Below are 22,374 nucleotides of genomic sequence, written 5' to 3' on the forward strand. Positions count from 1 at the left end.
TAGAGGTAAAAAAACAGAAGGCAAGAATAATATTGAAACAATACAAGACTCCACAGCATAAAAGCTTGGGTAAATATGGAGAGCACCTTGCACCAACCTTCTTACCACAGTAGGTGGGGAAAACTGAAGAAATGTCTCTGCAGAAGAAATCCATTATTTGGCAGAATCATGTGGGAGAAGGGCAGTTAATATTGTATAGTCCTTTTAAAGATAAAAACTAGCACCTTAACTTAGGCCTGGGAAAGGATTAGGAACTAGAACAGCTGTTCCAAGACTGGCTAGATGTGCTCTATATATCTGGCCTTGGTTATTAATTTAGCAGTTGTGTGCTAACTGCTACCTCTAATTTCTGAAATGTATTCAAGGGCAGCCCCACATGCAACACACGACGAAAACAGCATGCAAGATACGTTACCAGATAGCTGTAGCATGGCCTGACTAGTGCCCACTCTTTTGAGGTTTTGGCAAGCCTAAAACGGCTTTATTCACGTCAGATTTTAATGAATATACTGCTTCTGCTGTTGTTTTATTTGGTGTTTTGTTGATGCTGCTCATGTTATTGGTTGTAGTTGTTTTACTTGGAAGTTTGTATGTTCTTTCATTGATTTATAATTGTTTTCTTTATCTGCAATCCACCTTGTAAATTCATTGGATTAAACATGGAATATAAATGGCTAAGTGTGTGGAATCCAGAGTTAGTCATACTCAGACCTAAATGCTAACTAACACTGGATATCCCTTATTATAATTGAATGTAAACTTAAGAGAAGTATTGTCTAATCTTAAAAGAGGGGCTGGGGGCTCTTTTATTTATATCTCAGATTTTTGAAAGGTAATGTTTAATAGTTGATAAGCCCAATGCAAAAATGAGTTATTTCCCATTCATTTAATTACAAAGGATATCAGGTGCTTTAAGGGTTGCCATATGGCTGGAATTTCCTGGACATACTCAGAATACTGTAGTCAGAAGCAGTGTCCGATCGCCAAAAAAATGTCTGGGGAAATCCAGATGTATGGCAAGCCAGTTTTTTGGAAATATGGCAACTTGGAACGCACCTTATATTGCAAATTCAAAGTATCTTACCACTTTTTGATAATAGGAGATACAAAGGCTAAAGGTAAAATTAAACATTGTGCTATGATGAATGCTTCGTCTGCACAAGCATTGCAGGTTGCCCAATGAAACAATTCCCCTCAGCTAACCTCCTCACTGTTCTGAGGGGTCTCCCACCCCGCCCTGCCAATTTTGGGGGTACAGGGGAAGGAGTGTGGGAAAAGCCCTGTTGCACAAGTGGCAGTCCTTGTACAGGCGTTCTGCTGATAGGGTGGGATTCAATAATGATCCCATGTCTTCTGCCTGACAATGTGCATCACACATTGTCAGTAACCCCGACAATGCCCGTAATCCGGAGCAATTAGTAACCCTGCAGCACTGAACCAACTGAATTTAGATTTTCCAGCAGTCTGGGAGCTAAGGAATATAGGAATCTGCTTTACACTGAGTGGCAGCAACTGTCCAGGATTTCAGGCAGGGCTTTCTCCCAGCCTATCTGGAAATACTAGGGATTGAATCTGGAACCTTCTACATGCAGAGCAGCGGCCACTGAGTGCTGGCCCTTCTCCTATGCTTTTGACAGCTGTTTTCTCCATGAGAATCCAGAAACAGCCTAGAAATGCCTTTCTAGAAAAAAAGGTGTGAAGCCTTTCTGTGGCTTCCCAAAAATATTACACTGTGGCTCTGATCCACCTAAAGTTAGAACCTTGAAGCTCTATCACATGTGTTTAATCTTACAGTGTTTACCCCAGGAGACTTCAGTACAGATCCAAAATATGCTTCTAGCTTAAATACTTGTGTTTTTTCATGGTACAGTACATTCCCCTTTTAGAATCACAGAATTGTAGAGTTGGATGGGACCCTGAGGACCAAACCAGTCCAACTCCCTGCAATGCAGGAATCTCAACGGTTGACAATCAGTGACAAGCAAAATTTTAGACTGACAGAGCAATCTTGTGCGCGTCTTACTCAGAAGTAAGTCCCACTGAGTTCAATGGAACTTACTCCCAAGCACGTGTTCTTAGGATTGCAGCCTAGTTTTGGATGAATTGGGGCCAGTGTGGGAAACAGCCCTTGCTGACCTGACTGGCATATCATAAAAATAAAACAATTATCTACTCTGAAAATAATTGTAGAGCAGAGTATAACTTTCATGCTAAATTTCTCTACTTTAAATAGCAGCAGGAGAAAAATCAAGGTGGAGTCATGATGAAGGGGATTTAAAAAACAAAACAAAAACCTTTACCTTCATGATCTGATCCTAGTGAAAATCCCTCCCCAAAAGCTGCTTTTTGTGTTGTGAGGGAAGCTGCCAACACAAATAGCAGCTATTGGGGGCGGGATATTTGTCAGGATTTTACTATGTGATTGAAGTGTTAGAAGACCACTCTGCCCTCATGAAGGTCCCAGTCCCAATTAGTTCCCCTCAAGGTGGTATGTAAAATAGAAATATTAAGCATGCTAATAGTCCAAACTATGCATTTACCTGAGTTGTTTCACCCTTGGTAAAGTAAACGGGGTACAATGACATTGCAGGACAGTTTGCCTGTTTCCTTTTTGAAGAGAATATTTTTACCTCATAACTGGAAATCTCTGTAAAAATTAACATGCAGATTCCTTCAGGTTTTCAGTAGAAGCATGGCTACACTTACTATGGAATTTGTCTATTGGTGAGGTTGCCTGAGCTCCAAACCTTAACAGTGTTGCATACGCCTAGGTGACTGAAGTTCTCTGTTCTCTGTACTTAGGTCTCTATTGTTTACAAAAATCTGCTTATACATTTAATACATTTTTAATATTTTGCTTAATACTCAGCCAAGCTGATCCAGAGCTTCATTTATGCAGGTAGGCAATAGATATTATAGTATTGTTATTTATCATTTTATCTATAAGTAAGTTATGATAGGAACTCCATGGACCAAATTTTTCTCACTGAAGTTGTTGGGTTGGACAAACTTAACTGAAGGTAAAATCCACCTCACCAGTTCTGTGTTCTGCAGCAAGGGTAGAACAAAGGAAAAAGAAAATATATGTTGATCCATATTTTAATTTAAACAGGTAGTAGATATTTTATTTTCAATATCTGGGGACCCCTATACCTTGATCTGAGCTTTCACAAGAATTCCCATTCTGCAAGAGAAATAAAAGTTTGTGGTGTGTTATGTCCCCTCTGAACCAATAAAGCACCACTGTTTAATTTTGTGATATAGTTGAACTCTAAAGAGAAAAATTAGGCAATTAAATAGACCAGGTTTTGTCCAGAAGTTACGTCATTGGCTTCAGGATGCATTTAGGGATAAATTTGTTACCTCTTACATTCCATGTGATTTCCCCCTTAACATTTTTTTTACTTTAAATATAACAACATTACATTGCATAATACTAAAAGTTACATAAACACTTCTAGTTGTTATTTTGTTGTTGATTTTTTAAAACCCTACAGCTCTCTTCTCCTTCATTGTGAATTAAAACAAACAAGACTATTTGACTGTAAACATTTGTTTTCTATATTATTTTCTGTGGAGAGATGGGATGGCTAATCAGGTCTTCTCAGTGCTGGTACCTTAGTTGTACCAATCAGTTTGCATAGTAACACCTTTAATGATGTGGGGTGGGGGGCAGCAGGTTAAAAAAAGTGTTTTCCTATGGTTTCAGTGGCTTTCAGTGATTTGGTGGTTGTTAAATGGTTTATGTAGGATCCATTGCTATTGGGAAAAGATGATGTTGTTCCTTCTACAGCTGCAGTTGTAATAAATTTTTGTTTTAAACTATATTGAAAGCCACCTTGGAAATTTTATTTGGAAAGGTGGGATAGGAATATTTAAAATATTTCATCAATATTAAAAGACCTTTTTAGCAAGAGTTCAGATAATGCCCTTAGCATAAGTTACCTCCTGGATTTCATTTTATATCATTTGTCTTTTACATATTGTGAGAAAAGGAAGTGTAGAACGAGGCTCAGGCCCCATTTGCTTCAGTAGCAGGGAAGTTATCATCACTCAGTTTCTTCTCTGAGATTCCTGGTTCCCTCTCTGGCCATGAGGCGACATGGAGGGTGTTCCTTCTGTGCTTTCCCCTTCCCTTTTATTTTATATGTGTCTGTCCTGTCAATTCCCTGTCTTTATTACTTCAATCACAAGCAGGCCACTACTCATGAGGAGGCCTCACTCAGGACCAGGAGAATAATTTTAGGCCTCCTAGTGAGAGAGTCTCACTCCCTCTGCCAACAAAAGATGGCTGACTGGGCGAACCTACTTCCTTGGCAGAGTTGCTGTTTCCCTTCTCCCCTCTCTGCCCAGTATTCACCATTTTTGGTCTTCCCTCTCTGCATCATGGATCCAGCTCGTTCATCTAGGGGTCTTAGCAAGCTGGGGATACTCTAAAACCTCCATAAATTTGAAACTTCGGGAAAGCAGGAAACAAATGGCAGGAGAGAATGCACACTGTGGTGGTTCATTTTGTGCAAACGTAACTATTTCCTCCCTCAAAAAGGGTTACTGTTTATGCAATGACATCCTAACTAAGGCTACTATCAAGCTCTTCCAGCTTGACTGCTGCATCAAAAAAGTTCCTAGTAATATAGCTATTATCATTCTTTCAAGAACCATACATAGCTTCTAATACTATCATTTAAAGATGAGAAGTAGCTAGTGGTGAATTATGGTTTTTCTCTCTGAGAAAGTGATGGTGTGCATTTATTTTTTTTAACCACAAGGCTATAATCATGTGGAAGAAAGAAAAAGATGTCTAAAAATATGAAGAATCCTCTTGGGTCAGAGGCATGGTGAAATTAGTTCAAAATTTCTATCTAGATTTGAAAATCCAAATGGCTTTCATGGTAGTAAAAATATAACAAGTGACAATTTGCTGCCTTTTAGTGGTTCTCCAAACTCTGAACTGGTCTATCTCTTTCTGCCTAATGGCTGGCCCTACTCTGTCACACTGGAAATTATACTTTATTATTTAGTAGGTGTAGGCATGATTATATGGGAAAGTAAAGCTCCTGTATTTAGAGGGTATTTTACCATTTCTTCTAGGAAAAGCTTTTCCAAACTATTAATGAGTCTACAATTGCTGTCATAATCTTTTCCTATCCAACTTTCATCTATACAACTAATAGTGAAATTGCTAATAGAGAGAAAGCTGTAATTTGATCAAAACTATTCTTTAAATAGAAAATAGGTCGCCAGAATAAATGATTAGGTTTTGCAATGACATAATAATCAAAGCTAATGTATAAACAGCAGCAATATGACAGCCTGTGAACTTTGTAATAGCTGTGTCTTCTTGTCTTTTAGCCTGTTCTGGTCCTGCTTGAACCACATATAGTGTGGTGCAGAGATGAAGATAGTGTTTGATTTAGACAAGAACAACACCATTCAAAATCACAGCTCAATCAGGAGTGCCTTGGTTGGTTTTAGGAGAGACAGAGGAAGTACTGATCCCTTGCATTTCCCCTCTGCATTCCTTTATAATGTATGAAGTAAAAAACCACTCATCTCTCCTCACAGTAAAATGTGAAAGGTGTTCCTTTATTTGGAGAAAGCACATCTCACTTAACCTATCTTGGTGTTCCCATAAGCTGTATCATACTGTCTCATGTATCAACATGTCCTAAATTTGTGCATCTTGCCGCAAAGCTGTTCTTTAGCATCCAACCTGGATAAACCACAAACAAGACTGGATTAGTTTGCCATATTTCTTAATTCTCCTTCTAGGAATTGATTGAATATTTGCTTAATTTATTGCTGACAAAGAAAAAAGAATTACGGGGTTGCCATTAAGAAATGGCCCAACAGCTATTATATTCTTATGCTATTTTAAAAACTCATGAAATAAATGTGCTTAAATTATGGCTGTTTAGATTTAATCTAATAATATGGAAATAGGTCCTATTTCTATTAGGAATTCAGCAACAGAAAAGTTGCCTTAAAGAGGGAGGGATCACAGTTCAATGGTAAAGAATATGTTGTATAAAATCTCATGTTCAGTTCCTGAAATCTCCAGTTAAAAGATGATCAGGCAGCAGGAATGACATTTGCCTGAGATGTTAGAGAGTCACTGGCAGTCAGAGAGTATTGGACTAGATGGACAAATAATACGACACAGCTTCCTCTGTTCTTGGAGTTGTGCAATGTATTTGCTGGAAGAAGGTGCCAGATAAACATTTATGGGGATTGGTTTTAGTACTGGATTCCTAAATTCAAACAGTTTTCTCCAAGTCCAAAATTCCATGATGACTATACATGACAGTCCATAAATTTATTCCTGGAGTTGGCTTACATGTTGGCAAATCTAACCATCATTTGCACTAAGTGGCATTGGCCATGACAATATATATGCAGAACTGTAACGTAGACTTAAAGATGTCAGGAGACAATATGGTCAGTTCCTGTTGCTAGAGGGAAATATTGTGGCAACCATCTCTATCAAGCATATTTATTGCATGGACAAAATGCATCATGTTATTCTGTACGTGTGGTGTTCAGCGTGGGAAAAGGACCGTACCCCATCTTACAAAGAGGTGGGATTTATAGTCCCAATGTGAGAATCTTAACTGGGTTTCTGTTGCTAGTGAATTCTTTCTTATGATTAATTCAAAGAACTATGGGCCCCTCCAAACGTCTGGTTGTTATTCCCTATTCACATGCTGCCAGAGTGGTCATGTGCGGTCTTGCTGTCAATAAAGTTTGCACCTACAAAAGTTTTGGGACAATCACATTGCTTCATTTCCTTCCAGTCAGTTCATATCCTGTAGCTCCCTTCTGAAATCCCATAACTTTTCATAACATAGATGTTCTGGTTCATTTTTGACCTGTTTATGTTGTACGATAGCCTCTCTGGGCAGTAATAATGTGGGTAGCATTGGGGAAGCATCACATAATCAATTCAAGCAGAATAAATCCACCACTAATGCATTATTATTATTATTATTATTATTATTATTATTATTATTATTATCATCATCATCATCATCATCATCATCATCATCATCATTATTATTATTTATTATGTCAAGAACAAGTTGCAGAGTACACCTCACCATGGAATGGTGACTGGTGAGATATTATTACACTAGGATAGTGAGAGACCACTGCCTCTTTCACACTAAGTTTTGGGGCTGGAAAAGTACCAGAAACATTGTGGGAGATTGCCAAACTTCGCACTCCTCATATTTTATCTGCACGCATCTCTCGTGTTTTATGGGGTCCACTGAATACAACCTACCAGTGATGCACATATACCCACACACACAACCTGAACCAGCAAAGTTTTGTGAGGATTTTATTCAGCAGTTCTCCTCAGCTTGTTAAAAGGTCCCTGAGGCTTACACATGTTAAGGGCAAGATTGTTTTTGAAAGAAAACTTAATCCAATTTTTGCACTTAATCCTTTTGTTGTCTTTGGTTCTCAGTTTTGGGCTGCCAACACCTTCTCCGACTGGGGATGCTACCACATTGAGAGGTCTGTTCTCCTTTATTCATATGTTAATTTTGCAGTAAATGAGTAAGAAGACTTGAGGCTTTCAATTAGTGATTGACATCCTTATTCACAGAATTGCAGGGTCTCATCACTTTCCTTTCTTTGGTGTCTTGTGGGTACATGTTGACACTGAGCTGCTCTAGCCATATCAGAAATTAGAAGGGGCATATTTGCGTGTGTCCAGAAAGCTATGATTAAGCTGCAGTAGGGCAAGTCAGTATTTGTGTTTTTGTGGCTCAGGTTCGAGTCAGTGTTATTCCTGCCACATTGCCATGAAGCAAACCATAAAAATAACACAAAATGTCTGATGTAGCTTTACTGAATCACAGTGACCACCATTTTTAAATTTTGCGATCATTTCAAGACATTTTTTTCCCCAGGTTGGCAGATTTCATTTTTTTCAACTTTGTTTATACTGTCTACCAATGAATTAATTGACTAAGGGTATATATTGCATGTTTTCCACCTTAGATGCAGCTGCCAATGTTCCACCACCTGATGTGGTCTCAATTGAGAGTCCTTCAGAGAGTACCACTGACAAAATTGAAGACACAGAAGTATGTGTAATGAGCTCCTTGTTAGACTGGTTCTGGGGATAAGAAATTGTATTCACTTTTCATTCACTTTTCCTTTCTAGATTTGTCAAGCAGTTTATGTGGAAGAACAGCACACAAACTGAAATAACGAAACAAATAAGTAAATAACTCCAACCAATAAAAATGCTTCTTAGTAAAAATGTCTTTCATGTTTAAGGCACTCTCTAGAACAGGCTTTCTCAACCTCGGGCCCCCAGGTATTTTTTGGCCTACAACTCCCATGATTCCTAGCTAGCAGGACTATTGGTAAGGGATGATGGGAATTGTAGTCTCAAAACATCTGGAGGGCCGAGGTTGAGGAAGCCTGCTCTAGAAATTATAGTGAGCATATGACTCCCTTGTTACAACTGCTCCAATGGCTATCAGTCTGTTTCCAAGCACAATTCAAAGTGCTGGTTATGACCTATGGAGCCCTTTATGGCTTAGGTCAAGGCTATCTGAAAGACTGTATTGCCTAATACAAACCTGCCTGGGCCCTGAGACCTTCGGGGAGGTTCCTCTCTCTATCCCACCACCCTCACAGGCACACTTGGTAGGGACCTCGGAGAGGGCCTTCTTGGTGGCTGCTCCCATAATTTGGAACTTCCTCCCTACCTAGAGGAGTAAGACTGGCTCCTTGTTGTGTTCCTTGTTCCAACAGGCTTTGGGAAACTGACTGCTTTTAAGGCAAGAGTTGTTGCTGTGGTGATTTTATTGTAATTATCTTATGTGATCATTGTGTGTGTGTGTGTGTGTGTGTGTGAGTGGTTGCTTTCTATATGTTTCTAAGCTGTTTCTATTTTAGCTTATAACCTTGAGTCTCTGTTGGGGGGGGGGGGAGGTGGGATCACAATGATGATGACAGAAGTGTAACCAAGATGATGTGTAACATATGTTTTTATTTCCAAATCCTTGAAGGCTGACACTTTTGAAAATCCAGCACTTTATTTAGAAAGAATTCTATTTCTATTCAGTGTTTGATAGTATTTCATAGGCTTAAAAGTCTAGAAGGGAGACAAAAGTCATCCAAATTGGTTGGTCCTTACGCCTACAAGACAAATAAGAGATACAAATACATTTTCTTTCTTCTCTCCTAACCCCACCTCCCTCCCTTGATTTAGCCCCATCTTTCCTGATTCCTACTCCCCAATATGTCCTGACATCGCCACTCCCCAATATCTTCCTTGCCTCACTTTCTATTCTGGTAAGCAGGTTTTGCAGAGTTTTGCATTGTTTCAAAAACATATAAGAAGTGTTTGATTAGCAATGACAGCTGAATGAAATAAATTAGTAAGTACATTATAGGAGACTATGATACTTCCATAGCACCTTTGACTCTTTTTAAGAAACAATTGTTTTGTTTCTAGTCGAGGTGCAGTGGAATCTTATCTTCAACCACATTCCTATGCCTAAGAGATAGAAATTTGAAAAGCATTGCACCAGAAACAAGTGGCACAATAGTGCCTTCCTATGTGAAAGGGTCCTCACTTAATTACTGCCCTGCTGGCTCCACTCCCAAGATCACATGACTTTCTCTCCACTAACATCACTGAAATAGGTGGGGACCTCTGTTGAAGGACCGTCTATGTAAGTATGCTTCCCCAGGAAGTTGAATCCTGGTTTCCCAGGGGTTCAGCTCCTTGTGAAGCCTACTAGCGTAGAGATCTATGTGCAGGATAGAACGTTGGGGCTGGAGCAGGATGGAAAGTTGGGGCTGGAGCTGGTGGAAGCCACCCAGCCTTGAAGGCGGAGCCAACAATTCAGCCTTACTGCCCAGTAATCGCATGAGCAACCCTTTGCATGTATAATGGAGGAATAGCCCCCTTCCTACTAATTTAAGTTGGTGTTTAACCTGTAGTGGTGAAAGGATGGTTTCTAACCACAATTTGCTAAGTAAAATTAATTTCTTTTTCATCAGATCAATAATGAGATAAAGAGAGATGAGAAACTGGTGACCCCAGCTCATGAACAGATGGTTGAGTTCAGCATTCTTCTTCCTGAGGAGAAATACACAAATGAGCTGAGCGACCCCTTTACTGAAGAATCCCAGCAACTCTCACTGCAGTTTATTTCTGAAGTAATTGCATTACTTGTACTTTTTTGATATGCTGTATATGCCCAGAATTCTTTGAGAAGGGAAATGTGCTTTGAATGTGCTTTAATGGTTTAGTACAGTGGTCCCCAACCTTTTTTTGGCCATGCCCCACCTAATTTTTACTATTCAGAAATTAAACTCCTATTCACGTGGAGGAAGCCTAAAAGGCCATTAACTGTAAATAACTCATTCTCAAATTGCCCTCCTGAAAAATCAAATTGCCCCCCTGTGGGGCGTGTGCCCCACGTTGGGAACCGCGGGCTTAGTGTGTACATAGTCCACTATATGGATTGAAATATAAATACACTACAGACTACACTTCTCAAAATTTTGGCAGTTTAATTTTAAACTCAGAAAAGTACTAAAATGTATACTATATTACAATGAAATACATTTAGAAATGCATACACTGATATGTGTAAATATGTATGTATGTACATGTTTACGAATCTTTGTATTCATGAGGAAATAGAGTGGAAAGGGGACTTAGGAATGTGGCATGCACCAGAAGCAGACTAATCCTTCCAGCTCTTCAGTACTGAAACCTTTAGTAACATAGAAAGCTGCCTTATATTGAGTGAGACCATTGGTGCATCTTGATCTGTACTGTCTACACTGGCAGTAGCTCTCCAGGATTTCAGGCAATTGTCTCTTCCTGGAGATGCTGGGGATTTAACCTGAGACCTTGTGCCTACAAAGGAGACGCTCTGCCCCTGAGCTTTGCCCCACTCTTTCTCTGTCATACCCATCCACACACCAACCATAGAATCATAGAATCATAGAATCATAGAATCATAGCGTTGGAAGAGACCACAAGGGCCATCGAGTCCAACCCCCTGCCAAGCAGGAAACACCATCAGAGCACTCCTGACATATGGTTGTCAAGCCTCTGCTTAAAGACCTCCAAAGTAGGAGACTCCACCACACTCCTTGGCAGCAAATTCCACTGTCGAACAGCTCTTACTGTCAGGAAGTTCTTCCTAATGTTTAGGTGGAATCTTCTTTCTTGTAGTTTGGATCCATTGCTCCGTGTCCGCTTCTCTGGAGCAGCAGAAAACAACCTTTCTCCCTCCTCTATGTGACATCCTTTTATATATTTGAACATGGCTATCATATCACCCCTTAACCTCCTCTTCTCCAGGCTAAACATGCCCAGCTCCCTTAGCCGTTCCTCATAAGGCATCGTTTCCAGGCCTTTGACCATTTTGGTTGCCCTCCTCTGGACACGTTCCAGTTTGTCAGTGTCCTTCTTGAATTGTGGTGAAAGGTCTCTCATCCCTCCCTTCTACCTTCTGGTGAAGGAAGTTTCGTGAGCTGAGACTTGTTTTTCTCTGCATCTGGCATCCTTGCTGAGAGAGGCTGGCACTGGAGGAAAACAAACCCTCTGGAATCTGGAAACCTTCCTGACTTCCCCTGCTCTCACAGGATCTGAGCTCAGAGATGCAGGTGTGTTCTTTGTGACCTCATATTATTACTGTAACCAAACCTTCCTCATCTCACAATTGTTACCCTTTCTCATAACCTAACATCTGTTTATATTATAAGCGACATGAATGATTGGTTTTGATCTTTCCCTCCTTATAAAAGCAAGTTGGTCTGGGTGACAGGATCATTTTAAGGCGCTCTCATGCACGACTGGCCACCTTCCAAATGTCTCTTTAGTTTGGGCCTGCCTTAAGTTGCCAATAGCATTATGTGCTTTTGATCACCACTGCCTCTCTAACCACCTTGGCCCAGCTGTTATTGTGAGATCTGTGAAATAACAGTAACAATTACAGTACCCCCCAACTCACCTGGATCATGCCTTGGCAAACCCTTTTGAATTCGATATACTGGGACTCATCTTCTGACAGATACTGTATCATATGGGGAATAGATAAATTCTATCCCACAGCCAAAGAGAACCACTGCAACTGTTATACATGGCCAGATTAGGAGAGACGTCTTAATTTTCCTACATACGTGGCCAAGTAACAGTGCCATACTATAAACGAAAGAAATGTCTGATCGGACAAAGGCCACTTGGCATCTGAATGGCCCTTTCATCCTTTGCCTAGTTCTTTCTGTGCTTGGACAAAGACACCCTTCCTATTTTGCAGCACTTGGATGGTTTTGATTCTGGGCAAAGTGTGTTTCAAAAGAAGATTTTTTTAAAAAATGGAAAGGAATTATTCTGTTGAGATGAAGGATCAAATTGCCTTTCTGCTTTATTGTGAATGCACATGAAGCAGCCTTTTCCTTGTTCTTTGAGGCGTGGGATGCATTTCTACACTTCCTTTGCTTTTCGTTTCTAAACCTTAGCAGACTTTGCTTTTAGGATTCATAGCTGAATCCTACATTCTATTTAAGTAAACCTGCCTTTTTTCTAAACTGTACTATATTGTTGCACACCTCTCAAATCTAGTGGTGCAGGATTTCCAGGGTTCGGTTTACTCAGAATGAGGGGCAGCGGAGACTGTGGTGTCTTATGAGATATTGTTTATTTGCACATATATACAACCCAAACCTACAATGGAGGGGCTCACAGCATTAACACCCCAAGAAGGTTTTACTTCTCCCATGGCCATGACCTTGGATCTCAGCAGGAATCAGGTATTGGCTCTGCCTCTCAGCTGCCCAGCCTGCTTCCTGCTTCCAGCTCACACACCTCAGCTTTGCCTTTTGTCTTTCTAACTGACACTTGACAGAGCAGGCCCCACCCATTTTTCCTCTGGCACAGAGACACTTCCTTTGTTACTTTGACGACCCATACTTAGCCTATTACCAAGAAACTTTCCTGGCTACTCTAACAATTGAATTCTTGTTGGATTCAGCAATTAGAAGGGAATCAGCCTAGCTGCCCTCTGCAAACTTACAACACTATGTACATAGGGAAGAAATAGCATTGGCTAGTATTAAACGGCATTTTTGCACTAGCATAAGAAGAAGAAGAGTTTGGATTTGATATCCCGCCTTTCACTCCCCTTCAGGAGTCTCAAAGCGGCTAACATTCTCCTTTCCCTTCCTCCCCCACAACAAACACTCTGTGAGGTGAGTGGGGCTGAGAGACTTCACAGAAGTGTGACTGGCCCAAGGTCACCCAGCAGCTGCATGTGGAGGAGCGGAGACACGAACCCGGTTTCCCAGATTAGTGCAAGGGAATTTCCCCCTCTCCTCCCCGGTGCACCCCCATGCACATCCTGTACCCCCTCTAAATCTGCTCTGGAGAGCTGGGGAGTCATTGGAACACATTTGGGGGCTCATGGGGGGAGGAGAAGGGGGAATTGTTTGGTTGCACTACATTGAATACATCCCAGTATTTTAGCGTATTGAAGACCAACTGATAGCTTGATATCCCTTCACACAGTTTATACATTATCCTTTATTGCAGAGGTTATAGTCATTTGCTGCTTAAAAAAGAAAAGAAAAAAAGGGGCAGATGTATACTCCAGCCCTCACATAAAGGGGGACACACTGCAAAATGGAAAATGATATATTTCATGCAACTATTCCTAGAGATTTAGCCTCTAGAACCTGCACTACAATGAGCAATAAGTGAATATTTAGATGGAACAACAAAGGGTTTGGGCAGTGGAAAGGATCTATAATCTCTGTCTTGTCTTTCAAATAGATTCAAAATGCATATGAAGGGCTGCCTGGATACAAGAATATCCATGTAACTGAGTTCAGGTATGATATCATGTAATATAAAAACATTTTTCTTCTGTTAATGTTGCCAAAGTTGCTGGTACAAAACTTCACATTTATACTGCCACTGCTGACTTACTAATTTGTTTTGCGTTGTGAGTTAGTTTGGTTTCCTTTGTTAGACTGAGGGTGTCTTCATATGTTACATTTTCCAACGTGTAGAAAAGTGACACCCCATTTATGTCATTTTAAAAACCCCACAATTTTTATACGAGGGAAATGTGGCCTTTCTTCAGACTGGTACAGATTTCAGTACAGTAATTCTAATTATTTACACAATCCTCCGCTGGCCACTATCGAGCACAGCATTATGTGGACCTAAATGCACTTAAGTGGACCAACGATAGGCTGCATGCACATCATGTGGGAAGCACATGGCTTCCCTCAAAGAATTCTGGGAACAGTAGCTTACCCCTCTCAGAGCTATACTACACCCCTAACAACCAATAGTTCCTAGAATTCTTTGAGGAAAGTCATGTGCTTTAAATCATGCAAGTCCATTGCTTTATTTCTCTCTCCTCCTTTTAAAAATTATAAAAATGTTAGTGGATGACATAATTCTGTCTACAGCAGAACGAATCATTCTCATGATCAATTGCTCTGGCCTTTGATACTGTGTTACATTGTTTTTAGGACTGGTTGTGGTTGTAAACTGTTTTAAACTGTTTTTAATGTTTTATTTTACACTGCTGTGACGTGGCCTGGAATCTTCTGGTGAAGGGGGGAATATAGTAATAATAATTCACATTTGTATGATGTTGTGCCTTCTCCACAATCAGCTTGTTAGTTTGGGAGATATCCAAACGCCACGCTGAGAGTTTCAGGGCTGCACTGAGCGTACTGTACGCAGTCTAAATTAAAAATGTTCTGTATACCACAACATATTGTGGGCAAGGGCATAATTCTGACTTCATATAAACCGATAAAAATGAACTGAGGTGTATTTTAATTCAAGTTTGCTGCAGTTTGGAAGTAGAATAATGATGAACCAGGAACAAATATTTTCAAATATGTGTTCTTTAGCTTATCAGGGGCTAGGGAGGTGCACTGAATGGTAATGCTTACATATGAAATATTTTCCCCCTCCTCACTTCATTTTAACTTCTTGTCTTCCCTTCTCCCCTCACTTTTAGATCTTCTCAGGATGAAAGGTACACAAAACCTTCAAATGCTTACTTGTGTGATAGCTAATTAATTTTCTGCCTTATATGCAGTAGCATCCCTTTCCAGGGAAAAGATGGAGCCAAACTATAGCAGCAGGCTATTGATTGAAAGCTGTTGAGATCAATGCATTTCAAGGTTCTTTATGTTTGTTCATGTGAACAAATCCACTTAGCCTGTGAAAGTTCAGTTCCCAACTATTTAGCCATTATCAGATTTGGAGAGAAAGATCAGAATGAAATATAATTTGTGACTTGGGTATGGAATCTTTGAAAGAATAGAACAGTAGTACCATTCATCCCTCTCTCTAACATCCTCCTCCTTTCTTAAACATTTAGTGGTGTGGAAGTTCTGTACACTGTGGTTTTTGATGGGGAAGCCATCAGCAATGCCACCTGGGACCTGATTAACCTCCAGTCCAACAAAGTGGAAGACAACGCCTTTCTAGAGATGGAAGATAATCCCACCGTTGTTTACACAGTCAGTGACTTCAGAAATTATATTGCTGAAATCCTTCATAAGAATGCTTTACTTGAGAATGCCTCCTTGAACTTGGATCCTGACTCTCTCCAGCTCATTAATGGTGTGTATTAAATAAGAAATGTCATTTCTGTCCACTTTAAAAATGTGCAACGTCTGCCCCCAGGAATTTAATAGATTGTGACTTGTTATGGGTTTCCTCTTCAAGCTCTTAAACCAAAGCCACTATTTTGTCTCTCTAGATCAAGCCTCATGTATTTGAATTTATGGCCAAGTAGTCCTTGCCCATGTTCCCATTATATGCAGTCCATAGATCATGAGGATGGGTGGCTGAGAAGTGGGCTACAGAATAAAAAACTGAGCAAGGGAAATGAATTCAGGATGCAAGCAAAATTATTCATCAAAGAATCTTCTACAGCACTGCAGAGAAGCCTAACATGTGTTGCTTTTCACTGCAGCCACTGCCCTTAGAACCAATCTGTATATGGCATTAGACGTTTCTTTCCATTTCCTGGTTTTTAAAACTGCAAACATCCTGATAATTAATCAGTCCTCTCAGTTGATGGATCCCTCAGTTGACACACTCATAGAAACACACTTTAGATGCAAATACACATTTAACATCACTTCTAGTTTGGCTTTTAGGCAACTCATTCCAGTGAAGGTTGCAAATGAACCAAATATGTTCTAGTATAATTTGAAACCACAGTGGATCCTGGGAAACAAGCTAATTTGCATCCTGTGGCTGCTTTCCTCAGTCTCTTCATGCCAGTGGATGTATCTATTCTGTTTGCTCCAGCCACAACTTGGGCATTACTCTAGCATTTCTGGACTGAGCAGGGGTGTGTGTGTGTGTGTTTAATACACCCTATTGAGAAAGTACTACACGTTAAGTCTTAGGAAATATTCAGAACCTTTGTGAACCTTTGTTCTGAAAATAACCTAATGCTTTGCCAGAGGAGACCACAATCTCAAGAAAAGTAAAACTGGGCAATCAAATTCTGTAACTGTTTTGTGTGATCATCAATTTAGAGAGTACAAAATGTACATGGAGTACTCTTCAAGTAGAGTAGAGTTTAGTCGTGCACTTGCCCCGGAGAGCAAGCTGAGTTGTGCACATTTGCCATTCTCCGAACTCCTACTAGGAGTATTCTTGCTTAGAAGCATGCGTGTTTCTTCAGTGAGATAGGAAATGAAATCAGTGCACTTAAGATCACAAGCAATTTAGAACTCTATATAAGATACATGACTGTCTTCCTTGTTACTTGTTTTCACAGTAAAGGAAGTGTTCTCTTCTGTAACAGAAGACCCGACTCGGATTACTGCTAGGCCCATTGATGATGTAAGTTCGTTTTCTTGTATTGGCCTGGTTCAAACATCATGCTAAGCCAAACCTTGGCTTCGTGCAAACATACAAGCATGCTGGCTGCCGAAGAGGAGACCACATCCCCTTTGCTCTTCCCCAGTCACTTTGCTGCAGCCTGTGCTGAGCTAATCTGTAGTTTGGCCTAGCAGTTAGTTTAAACCTGAGCTCATGGTTTAACTCTCCTGTAAAAACCACATGACATAAACCATAGGATGAACCTTGATTACAACTCGTGGTTCGTCTGTAAACAGTTAAAGCATGAACAGGAATTTGGTTGATATGCTGGACCAAACTATGGCTAAGCTCAATGTGGTGCAGCAGCAAAATAACTGGGGAGGGTCAAAGGAGGCACAATCTCTCTTCAGAAAGCCAAGAGGCTCAGCCATTTGCACTAAGCCATTTTTGTTCTAGCAGTTCTTTGCCCTTTAGCCACTTATGAAGTTAACTGAATAATTCAAGTACAATAAGGTAAAACTCAAATATTTTCTTTGGGGGGGGGAATCAAAATATTCTCAAATCCTTCATGTTACAATAAGTACTTCATACAGGGTTTAGTCGTTTCTTAGTCATTTAAATTATTTTGGATATATCCATGAAACAGGTACAATATTAGACTGAATATGCTGTCTTGCTGGCAGAAAGCTTTGGGAAATAATTTGTTTTTGCAGGGTGGTATTTCTATCATATTTTGTAGATTCTTCAAATAGCTTGTGCATAAAAATCCAAACTTGCCAGCATCATATTGCATTTCTTAATGTAGTGTACCATTCTGAGAATTGTTGAATAATATTAGATGCCACAGGAACATCTCTCTGAATTTAAGTAAGTGATGAAGTGTAATTCCTGGCAGACATATGCAAATGCTGCAAATGTTTCTATTGAAAAGTAATTGCTCCCAGTCTTTGTGTTTATTTTGCTACTTGTGTACATTTCTCTAGGTTACATAGTATTATCTTTTCATGGTTTTGCTCACATTCCTTTAAAATGTTAGTTACTCATATGACAGCCAATGAAGACTGGGAGAAGGGTGGGAGTCAGGCATTAAGACAGATCATCTTCTGTCTTCTACAGTGAAGCCCCCACAGCTTTTTCAATGAAGAGCAGTGATATGATTGGGAGGTTCTGAGTAGAGGAGTGTGTGTAGGTCCTGAACCTTTTCCCCACTGGCTATTTTATTCTCTGAATTTCCCCAGCTGCTTCCCCACCCCACAGAGCTCCGGGTGCATGATTGAAGGTAAACATGCATCTATACACTTTTTCTAATCATGGAAAATGAGCGATTTGAGCTGGAGCAATTGTGGGTAGGGAAAGGGTTAAGCAACTTCCTGTAACTTCTCTGCACACTGTGGTTGCTTCTGGAGAGCACTTTACAAAAAAGAGCTGTTGGAGCTTTGTCTGATTACTGTATGACATCTCTGCCACGAAGACAGCACAGGTGGTTGAAAATGGGAGATTGATTTAACTACATGCAGATCAGAAGCAGAGGTGGAGCTAGCTGCTCCAGCACCCAGAGTGGCACACATGTTTTGCACCCAGGGACGGGGCCAGGGGGCGCTGCGGCGAGCGTCCCGGGGGCAAGACACCCATGGGGGCGGAGTGAACCACCCGTGGGGGGTGTGGAGTGAGCTGCCCATGACAGGCTGCTTCCTGGGCGGGGGGAGGGAGCTATGCTGCTTTGCCAGCAGCCTTCCTCCCTTCCCTCTCCCATCTGACAGCTTAGGGGAGGCTTCCCCCCCCGGAAGCAGTCTGGGAGCAGGGGACAATGGCACACTGCCTACCCGCAACTCCCAAGCCTCCCCCGAGCTGTGAAAATGAAGGGGGGAAGGCCGCCGGCAAAGCGGCGCAGCTCCCCCCTTTCCCCTGATGGCTCAGGGTAGGCTTGGGAGTCGCGGGCAGGCGGCACACCGAATGTCACCCCCCTCAGTGATGACACCCAGGGCGTCCTGCCCCCACTGCCCCCTTTCCTCCACCCCTGATCAGAAATATATTCTGCTCCCATCTCTAAGCTTGGTGGCCAGAGAATCTAGCACTTTCTCCTTCTAGTACTGCATCAACAATGCTCAATGGCATTCAACTAATGGCTACATGGAGATGGATGAATATAAATGAACAGAATGGTAATTAGACACAGTGTGCCTCTAATCAGTTGCCTGCCACACCTGGTTCTCCAGATGGGACAACACAAATTTATAGATGGTGGCTACATGCATAGACTAGACCCATTGATTTTAATGGATATAAATTAGTCGTGTCCTTTAATTTCAGTGAGTCTACTCTGAGTAAGACTAATGTTAGATACAACTTCTAATCAGTAATTTTGAAATTATTGTGTGGTAAACTTCATAGGTCACTTATGGTCTTGGTGTGTAGTTTATTGATGTGGTGGAATGTGGGACTAAGCCTTGGGGTTTATGCACTGTGATTTGTAAGGTAATATGGGCAATCATAATGGCTTATAACCATTATGGATCTGAATTTTAGGATCGTGTTGTGGTATCTGAATGGCCCTCTGCGGATGAGTCAACTGTAAGCAACATCTTGCCACTTGATTTTACCAAGCCAGGTTTCATCTTTGATATCGAGCAGTTCAATGGCAATGAAATCTGGTTAAGACCAGATGGATTTCTGGGCAACTTCAGTTCAACACCAAAAGATACTTTCCTCTCAAAATCTGATATCACCATTCCCCCAGACGATCTGCTCTTTGTGGATGAAAAGCAGAAATTGCATCCTGTCACGCCAACAGCATTAGAGATTGACTCACTTGTGGACTTAGAAAGCATTTCTGATTTGTCTTCATTAGAAGATGGTATGTTATTTTGTCTTGCTTGGTAGCAGCAGAGTTACATGTCTGATCTTAGAAAGCTTGGGGAGTTACTTCCTTTCTAGGGCCCCCTCCCTGTGTAAGCAAGAGTCATTGTAACCTGAAGAGATGATGGCATTTACTGGAGAAAGAATATAATAATAATCTGCCAGGGTGGGGTGGGGGAGAGAATTTGAGTAAATAAAATCCAATAAGCTAAATTTATAAGAACTACTTAACTTTGCATATGTTTATTTGTAGGGCTTGAGGATTCTAAAGAGTTGGAAGAGCTCCTTTTGCCTTCAAGTCCTGCCCCTCACATTGTGCCAAGTGACATCCCATCCACAAGTGATTCTGTGACTCCTCTTGCTCCTCTATCACCAGTGGCCTCTGTATCAGCCATAGAGCCTAGCACTAAAGAACCATTACCAACAATTTTTGTAGAAAAGGAAACTCTGCAACCCACTGTATATATAGAAGACCACGTAGATGACTATGCTTCTGGTTCAGGACAAGAACCACAAACAAGCATATGGCCTTGGTATAGACCTACATTGGAGACAGAGGGATCGGGTGTATATGACTACAAGGAAACAGATTATATATTGCCTTCCTTAAAGGACTACACATCTAAAGACCTCCCAGATGAAGTCGTATCTCTGTCATCTCTTGAAATAGAAGGCCCTACAGTAGAAAGTGTTATGGCAACATTGACTGAGACCTACAGCATAATACAACTGGAAGATTCCAGTGAAGATCGTGAAATCGTTTCTGAAATAACTGGAATTCAAGACCAAAGCATAACAGAACTGTCACCAACAGACTATCCACCTATAACCATTACAATAACACCACCTGATAGCTTCTCTCCATGGAGTGCGCTAGATAAACCAGAAATAATTTTAACAGCAAAACCTTCTGGGGAAAGCCCAGTGTTGGATAATTTTATAGTAGAACAGCAGATCCCTGACACAACGGCTCAAGAGGCCTCTGGATCAATTGCTCTGAAGCCTGTTGTTACTCCTTCTGCTGAAAGTTCTACCCATCAGCCTGCAGCTGAAGTCACAAGTTCAATAGCATCAACTGATTTTGAAATTTTAACCTTGGTACCTTATTTAAAAGACATGACAACTGGCCCCAGTGACTTCACTGGAGAGTTTGGTACAGTCCTAATCACTAATACTCCTCCTAGCAGTTTTGACAGTGAAGTAAGCTCTTCCTCAACTCTTACTCTTACAGAGTATTCTGTCCATGCCCTCTCTGACAAGCCCACCACACAGCCAACTGTAGTTCAATCCACAGTTATCCTAGCAGAATTGGAAAAAGATTTGATTGCAAAAGATCTGGAAGTTACAGAACAGGACCAAGGAAGACATATGACTGAAAGTCATGTGGAGCTTTCTACAAGTGCCCATTCCACAGAAATGGCCAGTGTAGCTGGGGCAACTCATGAAAACCTCAGCAACGTTACTGTCCCTGCACGCGCATTAGTGGTATTCTTTAGTCTTCGAGTTACCAACATGATGTTTTCAGAGGACTTGTTTAATAAAAATTCCCCTGAATATAAAGCCCTGGAACAGAGATTCTTAGAGCTGGTAAGATATAGTCTCAAACTGAGTTTTTTTGCCAGGGCGCATTTAGCATGTGAGCAGCAGCCCAGAGGCACAGGGTTGTTCGAAACACTTTTTGCACAAATGATTACAAGCCAGTCACATCACATCATATTTTTGTTTACTACAGTGACTAAAATGCACCTTGATCTGCTGTGATAGTTTGCATTCAGATACTTCTATTCAGATTTATTATTTCCTCTTTTAGACTACACCTATGTGGCAAAACAAAATATCAAATGAAATTGTTAAGAATACTTATTCCTGCCCATACTAATGGCAGAGTTGCAAGCTTCATTCCGCTTGCATGCTAACTAAACATTAAGGCATACACAGGAAAATTCAAACTTCAGGTTCAAATGAGTTCAACAGAATTAACATCACATATCTTATGCCTGTTTACTCAGAATTAAACCCAGCTAAATTAAACAACTAGGTTTATGTGCATACAAGTGCAGACATATAGATGGATAGGCACACAAACACAGAAAAATAGATGTAATCTTGTTATATTATTTCTCCTGTTTTGTAGCTGGTTCCTTATCTACAGTCCAATCTAACAGGCTTCCAGAATTTGGAAATTCTGAACTTCAGAAATGGTAGCATTGTGGTGAACAGCCGAATGAAGTTTGCAAGACCTGTGCCTCGCAACGTTACTAATGCTGTATACATGATTCTCGAAGACTTTTGCAACACTGCCTACCAGACCATGAACCTGGCTATTGACAAGTACTCCCTCGATGTGGAATCAGGTATGATAAGGAAGGAGTATTTGCTGCTTGGTCAGTGAGTCAGGAGTAAAGCTTTATTCTCACTGAAGTGACAAATCAGTTAATTTCACAAGCTAAAACACCCAGAATCATTTTGAAGGCTACACACACACAAAGAAGGTAATGGTAAAGGGACCCCTGACCGTTAAGTCAAGCCGTGAATGACTCTGGGGTTGCGGCACTCATTTCGCTTTATTGGCTGAGGGAGCCGGTGTACAGCTTCCGGGTCATGTGGCCAGCATGACTAAGCCACTTCTGGCGAATCAGAGCAGCGCATGGAAACGCTGTTTA

At 40.9% G+C, this 22,374-nt stretch overlaps 1 protein-coding gene across 1 annotated transcript in view; it reads left to right on the top strand.

Moving 5' to 3' along the window:
- IMPG2 (interphotoreceptor matrix proteoglycan 2) overlaps positions 1-22,374 on the top strand; it is a gene marked incomplete at its 5' end in the record, with an annotated part of 60,265 nt that overhangs the window by 29,563 nt on the left and 8,328 nt on the right. The window contains 10 exons of the mRNA XM_081196956.1: positions 7,469-7,518; positions 8,008-8,093; positions 10,030-10,188; positions 13,817-13,875; positions 15,027-15,044; positions 15,393-15,637; positions 16,812-16,876; positions 19,382-19,709; positions 19,965-21,298; positions 21,846-22,065. Coding sequence (XP_081053082.1) covers positions 7,469-7,518; positions 8,008-8,093; positions 10,030-10,188; positions 13,817-13,875; positions 15,027-15,044; positions 15,393-15,637; positions 16,812-16,876; positions 19,382-19,709; positions 19,965-21,298; positions 21,846-22,065 — 2,564 coding nt within the window. The remainder of the gene's footprint in view (positions 1-7,468; positions 7,519-8,007; positions 8,094-10,029; positions 10,189-13,816; positions 13,876-15,026; positions 15,045-15,392; positions 15,638-16,811; positions 16,877-19,381; positions 19,710-19,964; positions 21,299-21,845; positions 22,066-22,374) is intronic.

The sequence above is a fragment of the Podarcis bocagei genome (assembly GCF_964188305.1).
Source record: "Podarcis bocagei genome assembly, chromosome: 6".
In the NCBI taxonomy this organism is placed as follows: Eukaryota; Metazoa; Chordata; class Lepidosauria; order Squamata; family Lacertidae; genus Podarcis; species Podarcis bocagei.